Genomic DNA, 19199 nt, shown 5'->3' on the forward strand with positions numbered 1-19199 from the left:
GAACATAGTTAACAATTTTCATACCACCTAGAACTAACTTCATGCTGTTAAATTTAGGTGTCGGTGTGCGCGCGCATCGTAAAAATTCACTCTCATGACTCATCATTTTTATCCATCACGCCAAAAGAAGTATAACTTCAACTTGGTGAGGACATGTGTAAAATCCGAAAATAAAATAATGAATTAGTATTCACTATTTTTAATAAATTCCATCTGACTAATTTTGGAGAGTAGGTATTTAATAATGAAACAAGTTTGACACATTTAAAGCATTTATTTTATCAATATGTAAATATATTATAAAACATACATTATTTTTATTTCCTCAGGTCTTTGGCAAGCATTTTATAACTTACAGTAGGTACACATACAATTATTAAATAATACAATGCATAAAACAGTCTTAATTACTATGTTAGCAAAACTTAAGTACCTATCTTAGTTGCCTAATAAGTAACAATAAAAAAATCAGATCAAATTAAATACAAAATTTTAAATACAAAAAAATGCTTATTATCATATTTTATACTTTTAAAAATTAATGATTTTCTCACTGGATAAAAAAAACATAGTATGTAAAAATTGGCTTTTTAACTGACATTAAAATTGAACAGAGGAATTCTGAAGAAATTAATTTAACAATATCAAATATTCATATTGAAAATATTCTTGGCATATATACAGTCCAGTGCAAAGGCAAGTTTTATCGTTTTAAATATTCTATAAGCGTACATTTGAAGTAATGCAATATTTGTTATACTGATGGAAACATTTTAAAACACTATTTAGATACTTCTTATAGCAGTACCACAATAGTGCAAAAGGAATCATTGTTAGTGAATTTATTTAGATATTTTGAAGCTGTTTTTTATTAAGATTAAATATAATATGATATGGTTTTCATTCAATTTCAGAATAAATTATTAGATTAAACTTATGTCTACACTCAATAAAATATTTCTTAAAAATATTTGGAAAGCGAGATTTGATTTGCACAACGTAATTACTTCATGAATTACGTTCCTATAGTCAGAACTAAATCTTTTATCTTCATCAAAGTTAATTTAAACTAAGAAGTCAAATCTTATAGGTAAAACAATAATCTAATTAAAATGCCGCCGTTATTTTATTAGACATTTAAAATTTGAATAATAAAAGCTAATTGCCATAACAAAAAATTCAATAAGTACGAAATTTATAAAATTATCTAAGTACATAAATAGACGATTTATTAATATTAAATTCACTAAGTTTTACACGTGGGTTTTCTCAGATCCATCATTTCTGTCAAATTCTTTGAGCGGTTTCTGTTCGTGAGTATCTTTATCTTCTGGCAAGTTGTTCCAGGGCTGTTGTTCGCCGGAACCGAATATTGTGTATACGGTTATCTCAATAATGTATAGAATTATGGTGACGAAGAATATGATACGCCAGGCTGAGATTGTTTGCTGAAATAAACATACCAGTAAAATTAAGAAAGAATAAGGAAAAAAGATCCGAATAGTATAAATGCAGGATGGAAAGAGAGTAATGCAGCTGGAAACACAATAATATTTTAAAAACCGACAAAGTCGCACGAAGGGTTCCGTACTATGGGGACCCTTAGTAGGTATTTTTAATTTTTAGTATTTGTTGTTATAACGGAAATACATCATTCGTGAAAATTTCAGCTTTCTAGCTATCATGGTTTATGAGATACAGCCTAGAGACAGACAGACAGACAACTCTCAGTATCAGTAGGGGTCCCGTTTTACAGTTTCGTTACAGAAACCAAAAACGTAATAAATAATTTAAAAATAATAATTAACTACTTACATTTCCATGTGTAAGGGCGCTAACGAATAATGGTACAACGATGCCAGGGATTGTGCCCACTGTGTTCGTTATTGCAACCAATGTACCTGAAATATATCATGATAGTGTTAAATGTAATCTTTGAAAAATTAAATTTAAATTACAGTATTTATATACAACTCAATAGTTGCTTGATGTTTAGATAACACAAATAGATTAAAAAACAGAACTAACATTAAAAAAGTCTTGTGGCTTGTGCTTGTTACAAATACAGGGTGTTGTCAAATTATAAGAAAGTGTACTTATTGAAACTTTTTTTAATTAATCTTATGAAATAAAAATCGATATTTTTATAGCGTTTTGTTTCGTTTGATATTTTTTATTGGATATTATTCAACATTTTTTTTTAATGCCATTTAAAGAACACGTTGTGCATAATATGTTGATAAAAGTATAAACTTTCACTATTCTAGTGAAATCTATATTTTCTGTGTTTATACTGACCAGCAAAATTTGGTGCAATATCGATGTGGTTGGACAAGAAGCCGCAGAACATTCCACCAATGCAAGTAATGCCGAGTGCAGTGAGAGCTACCGCTCCTGTGCGATTGCATCCGATGTAGCACAGCCCGATCAGACATGCTGCTGGCACCGCGGACGCTATGAACATAAAAATATAAAATCTATAGCTCTCAATTTTTTTAATGAAAGTTCTTTAGGCACGTTGAAAGTAAAATTTCAAGCTCGCGTTATGCCTTTACCGTCGTTGAATCTTGCCATAGAAGTTTCACTTCGGACACGTGTGCTCACGTGACACAGGCTCTTTTTTTGTCTTGTGAAATTTGTATGATATGTTTTGATTTTTGATGGATTAAATGGTAAGTTTTATATTATAAAGATTTATTTATTAAATTAAAAAAAAATATTTATGTATTTTCATAATAGATGTATTTTCCATGGATCTGTTTTTCTGAGCTGTAATTCCAAAACTGACAAATAAGCTACTTAGGTACGAAAATCCGAGCAAAATCCGAGCATCAAACATAAGTCAGATTTTAATTAATTGATTATAATCTTACCGAAGAAAGTGCCGATCTTCCTAGCAGTAGTGGTGGTGATGTACTGTTTCTCCCGAAGCGAGTCAAGCGTTTTGCTGAGCGCCATACTGAATAGCCATAGCGACAGGAAGGGTAGAGCTGTTGTTACTGCGTTCTGGAAACAAAAAGAATAATTTATTATATAGGACTAACTAATAATGTACAACATTTAAATAATGACGAAAAATACGAGAATAAAAGTATTAAGAATCGACCAATATATTATAGTAATAATGCGACCAATATAATATGTAATTAGTTATTATTATCATTTATCATATGTTTTGTGTATTATGTATTATGTGTTTTATGTATATCAAAGCAATATAATATTATAATATCGAAATATCCAAAGTAAAAAACTACAAAAACAATGAAAGACTATAATACTGAGACCAGTCTATAAAATAATACTGAGATCACAGATGATATACGTAATACTGGATGAGATATTAAAAAAACACAACATAAATATAAACCAGTACCTCAGTCATGTTGAACTTGAGCACCTGCTTCATGTAGAAGGGCAGCTCAATGAGGAGCATGTACCAGCCGAAGTTGGAGCAAGCGTGAGCTACTAAGATGGCCAGGAACGGGCCAGAAGTGAGCACTTGTTTCCAGGGGACTGATGCGTTCTGGGATAGAGAAAATATGAATGTATGAACATGAATGGTACATAAAGATTACATATAAAATATGAGGTGATAGTGTTGAACATGTGAATGATTTATACATACCTTCCAGGAGAATGACGAATGAAGTGGAAGCATAAGGTGTAGAAAGGTCGGTTTACAATATGAGGTGAATTTATTTGTTTTGTCCTCCTTAGCGATCCAGGGGACTGAGGCATTCTGAGTTACAGTTTGTGAGGGTATTTTACAGAAAAATTAACAAGATTGCTATTTTAAAAGTACATATAAAAAATCTATCAAATTCTAATTCAGCTAATTTTTGAACTAGAAGTGTACTATGTAATCTCACTAAAAAAATTATATTACTTACTTTATGACCATGATCATCGCTCTTGCCACCAAGCGAGCTGACGATTAAATCTCTCTCTTCCTGGCTAATTAGCGGCTGTTCCCCCGGAGAGTCCTTTATTAACACTATCCATAGGAAGCACCAGCTTGCAGACAACCCTCCCATCACGTAGAACACACTTTCCCATCCTGATAATATGTAACAAACAATGTTTACAATTTCTTAAAAATTATAAATTATATTATAGTCGGTATAAAAGTCTAACAGACATACAATTTGATAATGAGCAATGTGACCAATATTTAGGTTACCCGTTTTGTTCATTTTTTATAATCATACAAGGAAAAAGAAACAACCTGCATACCAAAATAGGTGATTTATAAAACATCTGTGATCTTTTTATTTACCCAAAGTAGCAGTCAAAACTCCCGCCATAAGCATCGAGATGACAGTTCCTAATGACGTTCCCGCGTAAACGATTGTCGACATGACACTCCTCTCAGCTGGAGGAGCCCATTTTGATAACAGCACGTGCATGGCTGGGAACGTTACACCCTGTATTAGAAAATTTCCGATATTAAAATAAGGTCTTCAAGCGTAAAGTGAACGGATACCTTCTTGGGAAGCGCGTTCTATCTTAGACTAGCTGTGCCGCGCGGTTTCACCCGCATTGCTACGCTCCTGTTGGTATTAGCGTGATAATATATTATAGCCTATGCCCTCGATAAATGGGCCATCTAACACCGAAATATTTTTTTCAAATCGGACCAGTAGTTCCTGAGATTAGCGCGTTTAAACAAACTCTTCGGCTTTATAATATTGGTATAGATTACATTCCACGCTTCCCTATTGACTGACAGAGCAAGTAATATAGGTACTGACTATAAAAAAAGACGTGTGGCACTCGGGGACTGCCGCGGTAAAGCTATTGCATAGCATGCCTTCAAGCCACACCTCCGAGCCCGTCGGAGTAGGGAGCGTGAGGTTTTTTCGTTACGGAATTTCTCGATTCGGTCCCCGCGCTCAAGGCCCGCGATAGAAGCTATGCAATAGCTTAAAAACTTACCCCACCAATACCTTCCCCGACTCTCATCAACACCACAGCTATGTAATGCGCTTCCGCCATAACTGGAGTTAAAATAGTGCACACCACATTTATGGTAACACTGAAGAACATCACCCATTTCGCAGAGAATAACTCCGATACACGGCCACCTGGATAATGATTAATAATATTTAAGACTTAAACTTCATTATTATAATATTTAATATGTGAATAAGCTTTAAAAAGTATCAGTCGTATTAATTTTTGTATACCTGCGACCTGAGTACGAATAATCAATAAGTTTAATCACGCATCCAAATTTTTTACTGATATACTTAGGTTTTTCTATTTGTAGCTAACTATCTAACTTTTCACAAATAAACTAGAATCAAATATTATAGCACTCAATTTATAAGCATTTTCTAAGACTTTTATTGCTGCGTTATTAAATTAGTAGATATGTACGCTTCAACCTTAGGCTTCAACTTATTAAATCGAATAAAAATCTGTGTTATAACTAATGTCAATTTTCGATTAAAAGAGCGAACAAAAGTACAAGAAATATTTATAACAAGCAAAAAAAATTAAATATTTAAAACTTTTTGAAGTTATCTTTATTGTGCCAAATATGTTAATTCTTACGTTCTTAATGCGTTTTTACATTTGTCCAATAAAAACGCCACTCCAAGAATAAAAATAAGTGAATGTTTATATTGTTTACATACCTGGTATTTGGGAGACGAAATATCCCCAAAAATAGCAGCTAAGTACAGTGCCCTGTACTGCTGAAGACCAGATAAATGGTCCGTCTGCGTCCTGAAATTCAATAAAGTATTTGAGACACATAGGTTAAGGTACTTACCTAGTGCTTAAAACCGGAATTACAGCGTTTGGAACTTCGGAGCTCTATTTTAGTAAAATAAATATAAAACGGATATAAATTATAAACCAACGTATATTTTACAAAAATAATTATTACAGTTTTCTTTATGCTTGCTAGGTTATTCTATCCCTCTACTATTGGATCCATCGTAGGTATATTAGATCCTCACAATAATACATAATAATGGATTACCATCGAAAAATATCGTATTAATACCATCGAAAAGATAGTTAGGTTAGAAAAATATTCAAAAGAACTAGGTATCGTATCGGAATTTCATACATACGTAATTATTTCCCGTGAATATTTACTGGGTAAGAATATAAAGAATTTATGAATTTCCTTGTTTGTATTCCAATCACAGTGGGTCATTGATACCATTTAACAGGAGTCGTACCTAATAGGTAGGTAATTGTTCAAAATGTCACCAATTGTAAAATTTAAATAACTGATGAGATGCCGTTAAATTGTTGGCGCCATTCGCTTTCGTTTATTCAATTGGTGATATTACTTAAATTCAGGTCAGATTCACTTGTGCTATAAATTCTATTATCAGATTCAGAGTAAGGACGTGTTTTTATTTACCGATTGACGCAGTCCAACAGAAACTCATTTATTATTTATTTATTTACGATCTGCCACCTGCGGTGTTCCCGAAGAACTACGACATTGGGGCCTTCAAGAAAAGACCTTATTTGTCCATAAAAGGCCGGCAGAGCACCTGTAACACTCCTTGTGTTACAGGTGTTTATGGGCGGTGGTGACCACTTAACATCAGGTGGCCCACCTGCTCCTTTGCTTGCTCTGACATAAAAAAAAATATATCTTCGTCATCTCTGGAGGAACTAAACTGGTTTTGAAAATGATTTTCAGTGAAGAAATTAGAAGTGAAGCGCAATTCAAAATATTAGCAACTTATTATTAGCAATATCTACTTACACTTCGAGAAGGTTGAAAAATAAATGATAGGTACATAAAGTGCGTTAAAAATTGTCCAAAAAATTATTGATCTTAAACTGTTTCAACCTGTATAATATTAATTATTATCATGCTCCTGTCTTGAGATATTTTGATACCCGAGAAAGGACATAGGCTACATTTTATCCCGGGAAAATGACGCAATCCCAGAAATCCCACGGGAACGGGAACTATGCGGGTTTTTCTTTGACTGCGCGGGCGAAGCCGCGAAACCTAGTATTATATATTATAATTTATAACTATGACTAACATGAATGATCTTTAAATAAATTGGTGTGAAGCAAGCTCTATTAATAACCGACATTCCCAGAAAGATTTTCGATTAATGGCATTTTATATACTTAAGCTACTGTATACAAGATATCCATCGAAACTTATTTCACGATAAGACATATAATAACAAAACATTTTTAATTTATATCAATACGAATCATTCTAATCATGCGTTGAATTTGTTGAATTGATATCCTTAATGTAGAGACGCGGTTTTTATAGTTTTTAGTAGGGTAAACTTGCATAATTCGTACCTGCGCTTAAATCGTACCTCGTCTATATCTCGGCTTGGGTAATAGTTACCAGCGCCTCTGGTGGCATAAAATGTCAATAATAGTCGGCCATATTGCCATGTGACAAATAAATACCTGTTACATTGCTCCCGACTAAAATATTTATCAAGTAAGTTTTTTCTTACTTTTTGAGTAATTTTTTCGCACACTTCACAAGAACTATCTTCCAAGTATACCGTTCATAAGTTGTTTAACTGTTTATTTTATATTTATGCGTATATTTGTGAATATATTTCACATAGTAAAGCCGGCTTGTTCGTTGACAGTTTTTTTTGCGGCAAATTTGAAATTCTTTTGATACTTGTGCCTATTTCGTACTCGCAGCAACTTCTTAAAACGTACCTGTACGAACGAACGAAAACACCTCAAAAAGGAAACAAGAAAAAGAAACAAGAACAAGATGAAAATGACAGTTGGTATTGCAAAATATGTCAAGAAGACGTTAAAGAAAACATGATTAAATGCGGTAATTGTGAAGTATGGGTACCTACCCATACTTCACAATTACCTACATGAGCTATGTGCAGGGACAACTAAAAAAACAAAATGTTATTACTGCGATGACTGTCAGGATTTGGCAAAGACCATCCGCTGTATTAATAAGAATTAATCTAGGTACATTAAAATTAAGAAAAAGAGGAGAAGATTATTAAGATTGTGATTTTTAAGACTGTAAACCAATGATAGGATCTCAAAGTACGATTTAAGAATATACTAGTACGATTTAAGATGAATGGTCTTAAATCGTACTTTTTTTAAGTTTTTGAAAATTGTTTATTTCTCAGAAGTTTATAAGATATATGTTATTTTTTGTTGAAATACTAATAGAACATTAGTGAAATTATAATTACTTAATATAAATAACTGTGTATCATTGTTCATTTCCAAAATTTTTGAGGTTCTCCTTAAGTGGTACGAATTAGGCAAGTTTCCCCTACAATTGATACGATTTGCGAATATTTGGGACCGTTCCAACGTTAAATAATGCCCGATAGGTTGACCTGTTACAAGATCAACAGTTACAAGTCTTATAATAGATTCCAAAAATAACTTGGTCCTTTAGAGAATCAGGACAATCATATAAAGTTGATTATTTTATGACTGACCTGGTTATTAAAATAATTGTTTTATATATTCCTTGTTGACATGACATGGTTAAAGAAAGTGGAGTAATGTGTGAATGTGACAGGTGACAATAAATTAGTGAAATGGAATGCCTTCAACCAGTGCCGTCTTTACCATAGGGGCACAGGGGGCCAGTGCCCAGGGCCCCCCATCGTCAGGGGGCCCCCCTGGAGGAGATGTAGGACTGACAATTTTTCTCACATAAATCTCAAAATATTTTATTAAAAAGCAATACAGCTTTTTAATGCCAGAACGTCAGATCATTTTCAGATTTATTCGAATCAAAACATCTATGTTATTACAAGGTTATTACATGGAATAATTCGAGTGATTCGAACACCATTATAATTAACTTATCAGACATTTACTCGAATTATTTATTTACTTATTAACGTAATATAATATATTTTTACTTGAATTATTTTGAGATTTATGAAAATTACTAACAAGTCTAAGTTTACAGAATAGCATACAAGGGCGTTGTGACAAAACTTTAATCTCTGGGCCTCTAGACAAGTGGCAGAAACGCTAGAGAATAGAATCCACTATTGATACTAATTGATATAAGCTTATGACGTTTTGCTAATGTTTCGGTCACACTACCGAGGACGACGACGACCACGACCAAAATTCCCATCCAGTCGAAATTTGGTGAAATTATTAAAAACACAATCTATACTTAATATAATAAAGCTGAAGAGTTTGTTTTTTTGTTTGAACGCGCTAATCTCGGGAACTACTGGTCCGATTTGAAAAATTATTTCGGTGCTAAATAGCCCACTTCTTTGGCAAGATTATAAGATACCAAAATCGTTGAATTACTCCATGACGTTACGGTATTGTTATGATGCGACCTTGAAATTTTACTCTCAACGCGCCTAAAGAAGTTTCACTTCAAAAATATATTAAAATTTCCCGACCTTCTGTTACTACGAAAAAATTTTTTCCTAAAAGTCAACAGATATAGGTTTTTCGTGATTTTTACCGAAACGGTAAGTTTTATCATAATATAACCACTTTTACCCAAATTGTAGATCATAAAATTATCTATACAAAAGAATCAATACATTATTTTCCTAAGATGTAGCTTCCTACCATTTTCTAAGATATAACGATTTATAAACTCATCCCATCCTTATAATATGCACACGTTTCTTAAATCACTTCACACCTAAATGATTTTATGATAAAACTTATCGTTTCAGTATAAATCGCGAAATCACCTATTTTTTTATTTATTTATAACCTGGAATATGTTTTTTAATTCACGTACCGGAATGACAGTTAATTTTGAATTTTATTTTTAGTAATCCTTATTCCTTTGAACAATTTTACTAATTTTCTGCTGGATATGAAATTTTGTAGTTTTGAAGGTCCTAGAATTTAGTGAACTCTGTTCACACCGGACCATTTCTATACGAATAGATGACAAGCGTTTTGACTTTTGCCATTTGCCTAGGCTTTGAATAAATTATGTTAATAACACACGCAATAATTTTGATCAATATGAAACGGCTACGAAAGAAAAAATCCAGATGCAAATTAAAAAGATAAATTTGAAAAAGAGAAAGTTATAAATTTATAAAAAATAGAAAAAATTCGATCACGAGGCGGGACTCGAACCCGCATCCTTCGCGCCATATCGGGGCGGATGCTTGACCAACTCAGCCACTCGTGACCCGCCGGAGCAACCGAATATAAAGCATTTGACTGCCATAAAACCTAAAATATAAATTCAAAGAGAAAGGTAATTTGAAAAAGTAATTCTTAAAATATTTCTTAATTAAATTTAATTAAAGTCAACTTTGGAGCGCCATTACAGCAGCAGCGTTTCAAATGAATTATATAAAAAAAAATAAGGAAAAAAAGTTTCCTCAAAAGACCATATTATAATACAAGATTGGTCATAAGTAACTTTTTTGTAAAATGTATAAAAAAATGGAGCAAAAATTTTACATATAAATTTTCTTTAAGTTTTCTTATTACTTCTTTAAGTTTCAATTTAGGGCAAAAACATATATAATTGTGGGAAAAAATTTGCGTACCTAGTTTGATTTCTTTATATTTCAAAGGGGCCCCCAATTCTTGTGTGCCCAAGGGCCCCGGCATAGTCTAAGACGGCCCTGCCTTCAACGCAACGATTTGTAAACGTATTTACGTATTCTTCGTTTATTTATGATATTAAACTGACTTTTCCTGCTCCTGCATTTCAATTAATCTTAAATGTTCGTGGTCACTTAATTATTTGTATGCATATAAATATGTAACATATAATTCCGAAAACATAGCTACTTTATCCTTATAAAATATGACGTCAAGATGACGCTTATAATTGTCGCTCTACTATACGACAATATGTACTAAAGTAGATAATGCTAACTATACTATAATAATTTAAAACCATAATATAACATACTTACAATTAATCTTATTTTTTAAACTAACCTGAAATAGAAACAACGTAACTTCCTACTGGAACTACATTACTACAGCTACATTCAAAATCGGCTGTGTAGATTTTGAATTTATCACGCAATCACGCATTACTTTACAACCTTGGTTTCTCTTCGCTTTTTGGCGCGAAAATAAAATTGAAATACATGAAATAGATGTTCTATCCTAGATGTAGATATGATGACAATCCCGGGCGTAAATCTAACATTGAAAAAGAATTTAATTTTGAAAATTAATCAAATTCAAACAATCGTGGATGATAAATAATTATGCTATTTAAGCCTAAATCGTTTGTTTATTAACTGAATCTACCTAGTGATACTGACCTATTTATAGTCGGATACCGTCATTCGTTTTATAATAATATGAACTCAATTTTGTCAGCCAAGCAAAGCAGCAAAGTAACACCTACAGTATTATCACAGGTATTACCATATTTTCTGTGCTCAGATGTCAATCACCACCACTATTAAAATTTAAAAAATGTGCTTATGTTAACATAAATATTACCTACCACATTAATGTCTTTTCATCTTTCAAATACGCAGAAACGTCTTATGTATACAGAAAATAGAATAAATAATAGTCTAAGTGGCAATTAATCGTTGGACAACGACGTGGGCATAATACAGGGAGTGCCTTGGCAGCCTCTCCCCCTTGTCAATAATGGCCGATACACCTCATAATTGCTATGATAATATTTTCATGATATAGCCATCAATGATATCTATGTTGATATTTTGATTATCGACTGTTATTCGCATTTACGGTAGGTACTCTACACTTAAGAGATAGCGCGCAAGAGCAACTTTTGTCTCCGCAACTATCTTGTCTCTCCCATCAACTGTATGGGCTAGTAAGAAAGTGCGCGCACGTAGTGACGCAACTCCCCATAGAGTTGATTGGAGAGACAAAATAGTTGCGGAGACAAAAGTTGCTCTTGCTTCTTCTTTCTTTCTTTCTTTCTTCTCTTGCGCGCTAGCTCTGGTAAGAAAAGTATAAATTTATTCATCGTGCACCTTTCCTGCACATCAACACATATAGGTAACCATTCTAATGATTATATCGATAGAGAGAGTATCCCGTAAATCTGGCTTAATGTTATAAGATAAAACAGAAGACGTACCTGTGAACTAGTAGAGTTACTTGTAGGTTGGCACTCCGTAGAGACATTTTCATGAACTGACTCCTCAGGTGCGTCCAATTTCATAGCAGTGTGGTTCAACATGCCCACCATAGCGACAGACAGGTTTACTTTCAACCCGTACACAATAGCCATCCCTATGGAACCAAGGATGGCCAGAATGTACCGCGCTGGTAGGACACCTGCAATGTAGAAATAGAAATAGAAAGCGTTTTATTTGCCACCGTGTAAAAAAATATAAATCTAAATAATCTAACACACAGAACAGAAAAAATAACAATGGTGTAAATATAATATTTGAAATTTAATTTCGGGGGAACGCGGATGATGGAGCGGGGAAAGATCCATTGTCTGCGCGTTGGTGGCGTAAGCCTTCGTTCCAGCAGCCGCCAGCGAGGGGGGTTCTAGTGGTGGGCCTGGAAACGGGCATCTGCTGGGCGGGACACGCGGTAGAGTCGTAACCGTTCCTCATTTCCGTCCAAAGCAGCGCGATGGAACAGAGTGGGGTTTTAGTCGGTAAAAATCCGACATAACCACGGCTCCATCCCCGGGAGCCGGGGGTATCTAAGAAGATTTCCCCACTATAAAAAAAATAGGCTTTATATCTCGGAAATCCCACAGGAATTTTATTTGAAAACGCAAGCGAAGCTGCGGGCGAAAATCTAGTGTGTTAATATGCAACTGTCACAACTCACAAGTGAGGTTTCTAATAGTGTAGATTTTTAAGAATCTCGCATTCTTTGAAAGATAATATGTAAACAATTTAAAACATAGGTACATAGAATTTTTGGTAACAATTTAAAGATTACGTGAAAATTTATTGAGCTTTCCGACTGGGCAATAAACACAATTATTGCTATAATAAACACAGACGGAGACAAAAAGAGTACAAAATAGTGTTAGTGTTGTTATCTATACTAATATTATAAAGCTGAAGAGTTTGATTGTTTGTATGTTTGTTTGTTTGTTTGTTTGAACGCGCTAAACTCGGGAACTACTGGTCCGATTTGAAAAATTCTTTCATTGTTAGATAGCCCATTTATCGAGGAAGGTTATAGGCTATATTTCATCACGCTACGGGCAACAGGAGTGGAGCCACGGGGGTGAAACCGCGCGGAGCAGCTAGTAATTAATAAGTTATGTACGTAAACGTAACAAACAAGTAATTTATAAATCTATATATTTAACGTAGGCACTTAATTATATTATTATTTGTGATTATACAATTTGCGGTAGAGCATTTATCTTATACCTACTTATTTATGAAAGCAAAATATTTAAATAAAATCACAAATAGATTTGAATAAGGACAATGACAAAGCTAACTTATAAAAATCTTTGAAACATTATGTCTGCATCATAATAAGAAAAATGAAGAAATTTTGAAATCAATAATGAAACCTAAAAAAATAGTGATCATACGGTTCACCGAGGGTTCACCAGACGAACGCGGTTGTCATAGCAACGGGACCTTAGTCACGTGACGTTTCTAAAGATCGTTTTCCATGACCTCTGAAAGGCTGAAGGACATGACGAAAGTTTTGAGATACAACTGCAATACACATTATGGTCAACCTTTTTATGTGATTCTTTATGAAGGATTTTTATATAGTTTTTACACATTTTTTTTAAAGTAAAAGTACGGTCTACATCTACATAATTAAATATACATACAATAATAACTCTTTGAAAAAAAATATTTAAAATTGAAAAATTTTCAGTTCCCTTTTTCGTACTGCGAAATAAATCCTACTAATAGGGGAAGTGGGCCCAAAGGGGGCACCTTACCGGAAAATTAAAAAAAATGAAGTTTGAAAAGAAGTTAAACCATTTATTTTTTTGCAAAAAGTTCCATTAATAAATACTTTTGAATGCTAAGTGGTTAAACTTGTCAAAAGTTAAAGTATATAATAATTATTAACAGTTTACTAAAAGCCTACGATTGCCTGCTTTGCCCGAAGGGGAGGCCTAAAGCGGGCTTTCGTTTAGGGCAAAACGGGCAGTAGTTAGGTAAAGCGGGCAGGCCTGGATTTAAACAGCAGATTTCAAAATATACAGCCACAAATAATATATATAATAAATAGAGTAAAAGACAAAAATATTTTATAAGTTATGTATTTCAAACAGTCACACAATTATTTTTAAATTTAAATATGAAACAAAGGAACTTAAAAAAATAAAAGTCTCATAACAAAATTAAAAATAAATTTATAATTGTCATTAATGATGAAACATATTATAAAGGTCAGCATAACATGTGAACGACAAGTATATAAACAAAATAAATCCTAAAATAATGTAATAGGTAGGTATACAAGTTCCATAAATTCTTGTTTAGACAGCCCGTAAAATAAAGAGTCCACGTATTCCAAAAGCTCCATACCTTGTTCCGTAAAAAAGACAGTAGTAAACCCTTAGAGTAAACCTAACAATTAGCTCATTACACGAACCCGATTTAAGATGTCTTTGCAATGTCGTTCTTGGAATCCCATATTTAGTTGCTACTTTTTTGTCAGGTTTTCCTAACTCTTGCACTTCACGCATTGCTTGCTGCATAGTTGAGTATTGCCATGAGGCTTGTGAAGTTTTACGCTTATATTTACTAACCATCTGAAAGGAAAAAGCAAATTCTAAAGCAAAAAATTAACAAAAGAATGTAACATTTTAGCGGACTGGGCAAAGCGGGCGCGTGCCCGCTTTACCCTGCCCGCTTTGCCTTTTTCGACATTTGAAAGGTTCAGACGAAATTCTAGCCTCAAGATTTTTAGACATGTGGATTTTTATGGAACCAAAATACGGCCAGATAGCCACTTAATAACTAACAAATTTTGGTTAAAGGATTGTAAAGACCAAAATAAAAAGAACACATATTACATACCTTGCAATATTTTTCAAAAATCACCGAAAAACATTTATTTGTTGCAGCTTGTAAATGCGTGCTCGCAAGCGAATCGAACGACTGCCGCGAGGTGGGAGGGTTGTGGGGATCGTGCTCACGCGTCGCGCGCGCGCCATTATTTAAAATTTCGATACTATACTGAGTGCCCGCTTTAGGCTCTATGCCCACTTTAGGCCTCCTTCCCCTATTATAAATGCGAAAGTTTGTGAGGATGTGTGTGTGTGTGTGTGTGTGTGTGTTTGTTACTCTTTCACGCAAATACTACTGAACCGATTACAATGAAATGTAACACACATATAGAGGGTAATTAGGATTAACACATAGGATAGGTTTTATCCCGGAAATCCCACGGGAACGGGATGCGGGTTTTCCTTTGAAAACGCGGGTGAAGCCGCGGGTGGAAATCTAGTCATTTATAATATTGAAGTCTTCTAGCTCTCTTCAACTAACAATGATGTTTAATCTCTATATGTAGCCGTAATTAGTGATACTAATACCCTCGTCATTTATTCCAAGAATAATCTCGCGTAAATTATCGATCTTTTTATTTGCACAACATGACGTTTTCCAAACATCGTAGGTACACAATAATATGATGCAATGCGCCTTTTTTAAGTAAGTCTAATAAACTTTTAATAAGGAGCGATTATTAATTGTTCAACTTATTTATAGATAGGGAGGCGAGGTAGCTAAATGACGTAATTCAACGGCGTCGTCGAGACTTATCAAAATCGAAAGAGAAAATAATTTCGAAAAGAAAAGCTTCTATGGTAAAAACCATTTTAGCGGTGGGTTTGGCGTGTACGGATTTTCAAAAATGTAAAAAAAAACAGTTACTTGGGCATTCTCGAGCGCGTCAGATATTCATACTACGTATGCCCCAAGTCCCTCTGATAACAACGGTATACTAATCTGCCGGTTTGCGTGGTGGGGCTAGGCATATAAATTCGTCAAAAATGCACAAAAAAAAAATTTACTCGAGCGCGTCAGATTTTCGGAAGGGATGTTAAGTAGGCCCCAAGGAAGCTCCCCTTAAAAAAACTGACGATTACGACATGACGATAAGTTATGATGAATTTTTGAAAATGCAGAAAAAAAGAGTCCTTTTGAAATACTCGAGCGCGTCAGATTTTCATAGGGGAGGTTTATCTCGGTATCCTGAAAGCATATTTTCTTAATCTGACAAAAATGTTGGTGGGTTCTCTTAATCTGACCGAAAAAGGTTTGTGGGTTTCTTTTTTTTAATCATCGTTATTTCATATCAATTTTTCTTAACTCCCTCAGTTTTCGAGATATACACAAAAAACCGGGAGTTTGACTTTTTACGATGCTTCAAGTAAAAAAAGTTTTAACTTTGGACAAAAATGAAAAGAGACCTTTTTTTGTAAAATAAAATTACCTTTTTTGTTTATTTAAACTTTTTTTTTTGGAAAAAGTAAAGTTCGCGACTTATATGCTGCAACGCGTTTTTCGGAAGATGAAATGGCTCCTCCAGACTTCCGGTCATGCGGAAACCGGCAGATTTTGTATTTTTAGTAAGTTTTAGATTATATTCTTCAAAATAAAAATAAAAACAATCGCGCTCGAGAATGCCGGATTAACGTTTTTTTTTTACAAGTTCGCGACCCTATAACTCGGCGGCGTCAAGGACTTATGGTCAGATTAGTTAAATTTAGTCTTAAAACACTAAAATCAACCCCCAATATCTTAATCTGACGCGCTCGAGTATTTCAGACTATCGATTTTTTTTTACTAATCTGATCGTCTATCCTAGGCGCGCGTCACTACATATAGAGCTAAATAGTTAACAAGGTTGTTCTATTAGGTCTAAGGTATCTCTCATATCTTAAACTGCAACGCTCGAGTATTACAGAATTCCCCTCTTCGCCTCCCTATCTATTATATTAAAACTATACCCTCTATAACTACTGTACGTCAAAATTAGTGAGTATGGATATAAGTCTTATATCCATAATAAGTTTGTTACTCTTTCACGCTAAAACCACTAAACGGATTTTGATAATACAGTGATGTAGCTGATGTTCCAAAATATAAATAGTTTGGAAAATCCAAAAGTGCACGCCTCATAATCTCATCCTTTACAATAAAATTGATTATTTATACACTATAAATATAAAATAAAACAGTTGGAAAAGTAAAGAAAGCGGTACCGTAATAATTGAGCTATTTTTCTTGTGGCCCCACCTAGATGTGAAACTGCGCAGGTTTAAGGGACTGACTACCAACTTATTTTTTTAAACCTTGGCTTATAGTATAAAGAATCGAGTTTATAATGGTGAATTTTGAGTACACTATAAATATAAAAAAAAATAAAGAATATACATAGATATACTAAAATTATGGAGAACAGTCGATATTTTTTTTTTGTTTATTTAATAACAATTAAACCACATCGAATCAGACCCTGAAAAATGAAAGGGTTCTATTCCTGAGCATACTCAAGCGTAAGAGAGAAAAAAAGACTCGATTAGTAAAGTATTTCGGTCGCTATCGTGTTAACAAGAAAATCCTCCGCACATACAGACACACGGACGTCCAAGACAGAACTTTTTTAAACTGTTTTTTAACTAGTTTAAATAACAAAAATGACATCAAAAATATCATGAATGTTAAAAATAGTGTTTTTTCTTAATATGTGTGTGTATGTATTATCTTACAAGTGCAATGTATGATACATAAAGACATTTTAAGTTTGAAAAATCAGATGTTTTGCGCGAAGTGACAGTAGTACACACCTCAACGCTTCGCTAGAGGCGTGCAATAGAAATAGGTAGTTAGGTACCCGCTTTACCTATATATAATCTATTTTTTAAATAATAGCGCGGCAAATTTGGTATATTGATAATATTATACAAGCACACTTTTGAGAAAAAATAAATTCATATTATTTCAAATATGGACATTACATTTATATGTACATTTTACAATACATAGCATAGGGAGGTCATCGACCCTTGGAACAGATTCTTATCACACAGGCCTATATTAAATAAATAAAAGGTACCTACAATCCAAACATTGAATATGTACCTACTCTTGTCATCCATTAAGATATTGTTAAGTTCACAATATGTTGTACCTACATAAAATTATTATTTTTTTAAATAATATTATATTAGTATAATTAAATTTTCCAATAACCCAGAAAAAAATTAATATGAAAAACTGAAAATTTAAACAGGAATTATAAACAAACATGTAATATAGTATTATGCTTACCTACTTAGTTATAATATTATGTTACTTTTTTTGAGGCACAACAATATTCAAACCGCGGTCTTTATAAATTTGGGCATACGGCATACGAAAAATTATCATTTGCAATGAATAAAAAAATATATTTCAGTTCCATAAAAAACAAAACTTACGTCCTAAAACGTTTCCTCTTGCCGGCACGTCCATTTTACACTTTTAATTTAATTTCCTCCAATACCCGAATGATTATAATTTAATAGTTTAGGAATAATTTAATACACAATTGACAAAATGTCAACATGAATCACACGTACAACGGCACCGAGATGAGCTTTACGTATGAAACCCTGGAGTGTACTTTTCGAATAATATTATGACACATAGTAGGTACGCAACGTGTTGAAATACCAAATCGTATGCAGCGTTTACTCTACATATTATATGCTATCCAAGAGCAACGTGCAGACCAGCATGTATGTACACAGAATACGTGCTGTGTGTCCACTGCCCCATGGTTTAAGCTTTCGCGCCTCAAGGTGACCTTCAAAGCTTTCAAGGATCAAGCTTACTCAAGGGCGTTACCTCAGAGGGCGTTACCAATTTCTCAAATAAACATATTGCTTATTTTTACGCAAAAAAACATGACTGTATGATTATAAAATCAATAAAAAGATTTTATTTTATTGATTTTATTTACAGAATAATAATTACTCTTTGATCTAAATTTGGTTTAAATATCGTTTGTAGAGCTTTTTATATTTTGAGCATTAAAATTTTTGAATAAACTGCCATCTACAATATGTATCTAAAGCTTAAAAGAAAGTAGATTTATCAATTTTGCATATATTTTTCCAGATTTATAATAATATCTACTACTACAACCATGCTATAATATTTAATTTTTACATTAATAATTGTAAAATAATGTTTTTGTATTCTTTTAACATTCTGACTTTGGCTGCAACATGGTTTCTGACGTTGCTTGCGTTGCTCTCAAATGGCAATCTGCTTTCTCGT

The 19199-nt window shown here is 33.4% G+C and overlaps 1 protein-coding gene across 1 annotated transcript; it reads right to left on the reverse strand.

The window, feature by feature from the left end:
• Window positions 1–259: 259 nt before the first annotated feature.
• LOC123697752 (sialin) lies at window positions 260–18482 on the reverse strand. Its single transcript, XM_045644291.1, has 11 exons — window positions 18356–18482; window positions 12050–12249; window positions 5643–5733; window positions 4939–5087; window positions 4280–4427; window positions 3894–4060; window positions 3377–3526; window positions 2874–3006; window positions 2299–2454; window positions 1816–1901; window positions 260–1448 (listed from the first exon to the last, which is right to left on the reverse strand). Exons 1-11 carry the CDS (start codon window positions 18387–18389, stop codon window positions 1254–1256), a joined length of 1509 nt encoding a protein of 502 aa, XP_045500247.1. The 5' UTR covers window positions 18390–18482; the 3' UTR covers window positions 260–1253.
• Window positions 18483–19199: the final 717 nt, after the last annotated feature.

The sequence above is a fragment of the Colias croceus genome, chromosome 15 (genome assembly GCF_905220415.1).
Source record: "Colias croceus chromosome 15, ilColCroc2.1".
Lineage (NCBI taxonomy): Eukaryota > Metazoa > Arthropoda > Insecta > Lepidoptera > Pieridae > Colias > Colias croceus.

Coding starts and splice junctions, on each gene's coding strand:
- LOC123697752 (XM_045644291.1), bottom strand. CDS start 18,389: ATGGACGTGCCGGCAAGAGGAAACGTTTTAGGAC. Junction 4,061..4,279: donor AGTTTTGACTGCTACTTTGG/GTAAATAAAAAG, acceptor ACATATTATCAG/GATGGGAAAGTGTGTTCTAC. Junction 2,455..2,873: donor GAAGATCGGCACTTTCTTCG/GTAAGATTATAA, acceptor TTATGTTCATAG/CGTCCGCGGTGCCAGCAGCA.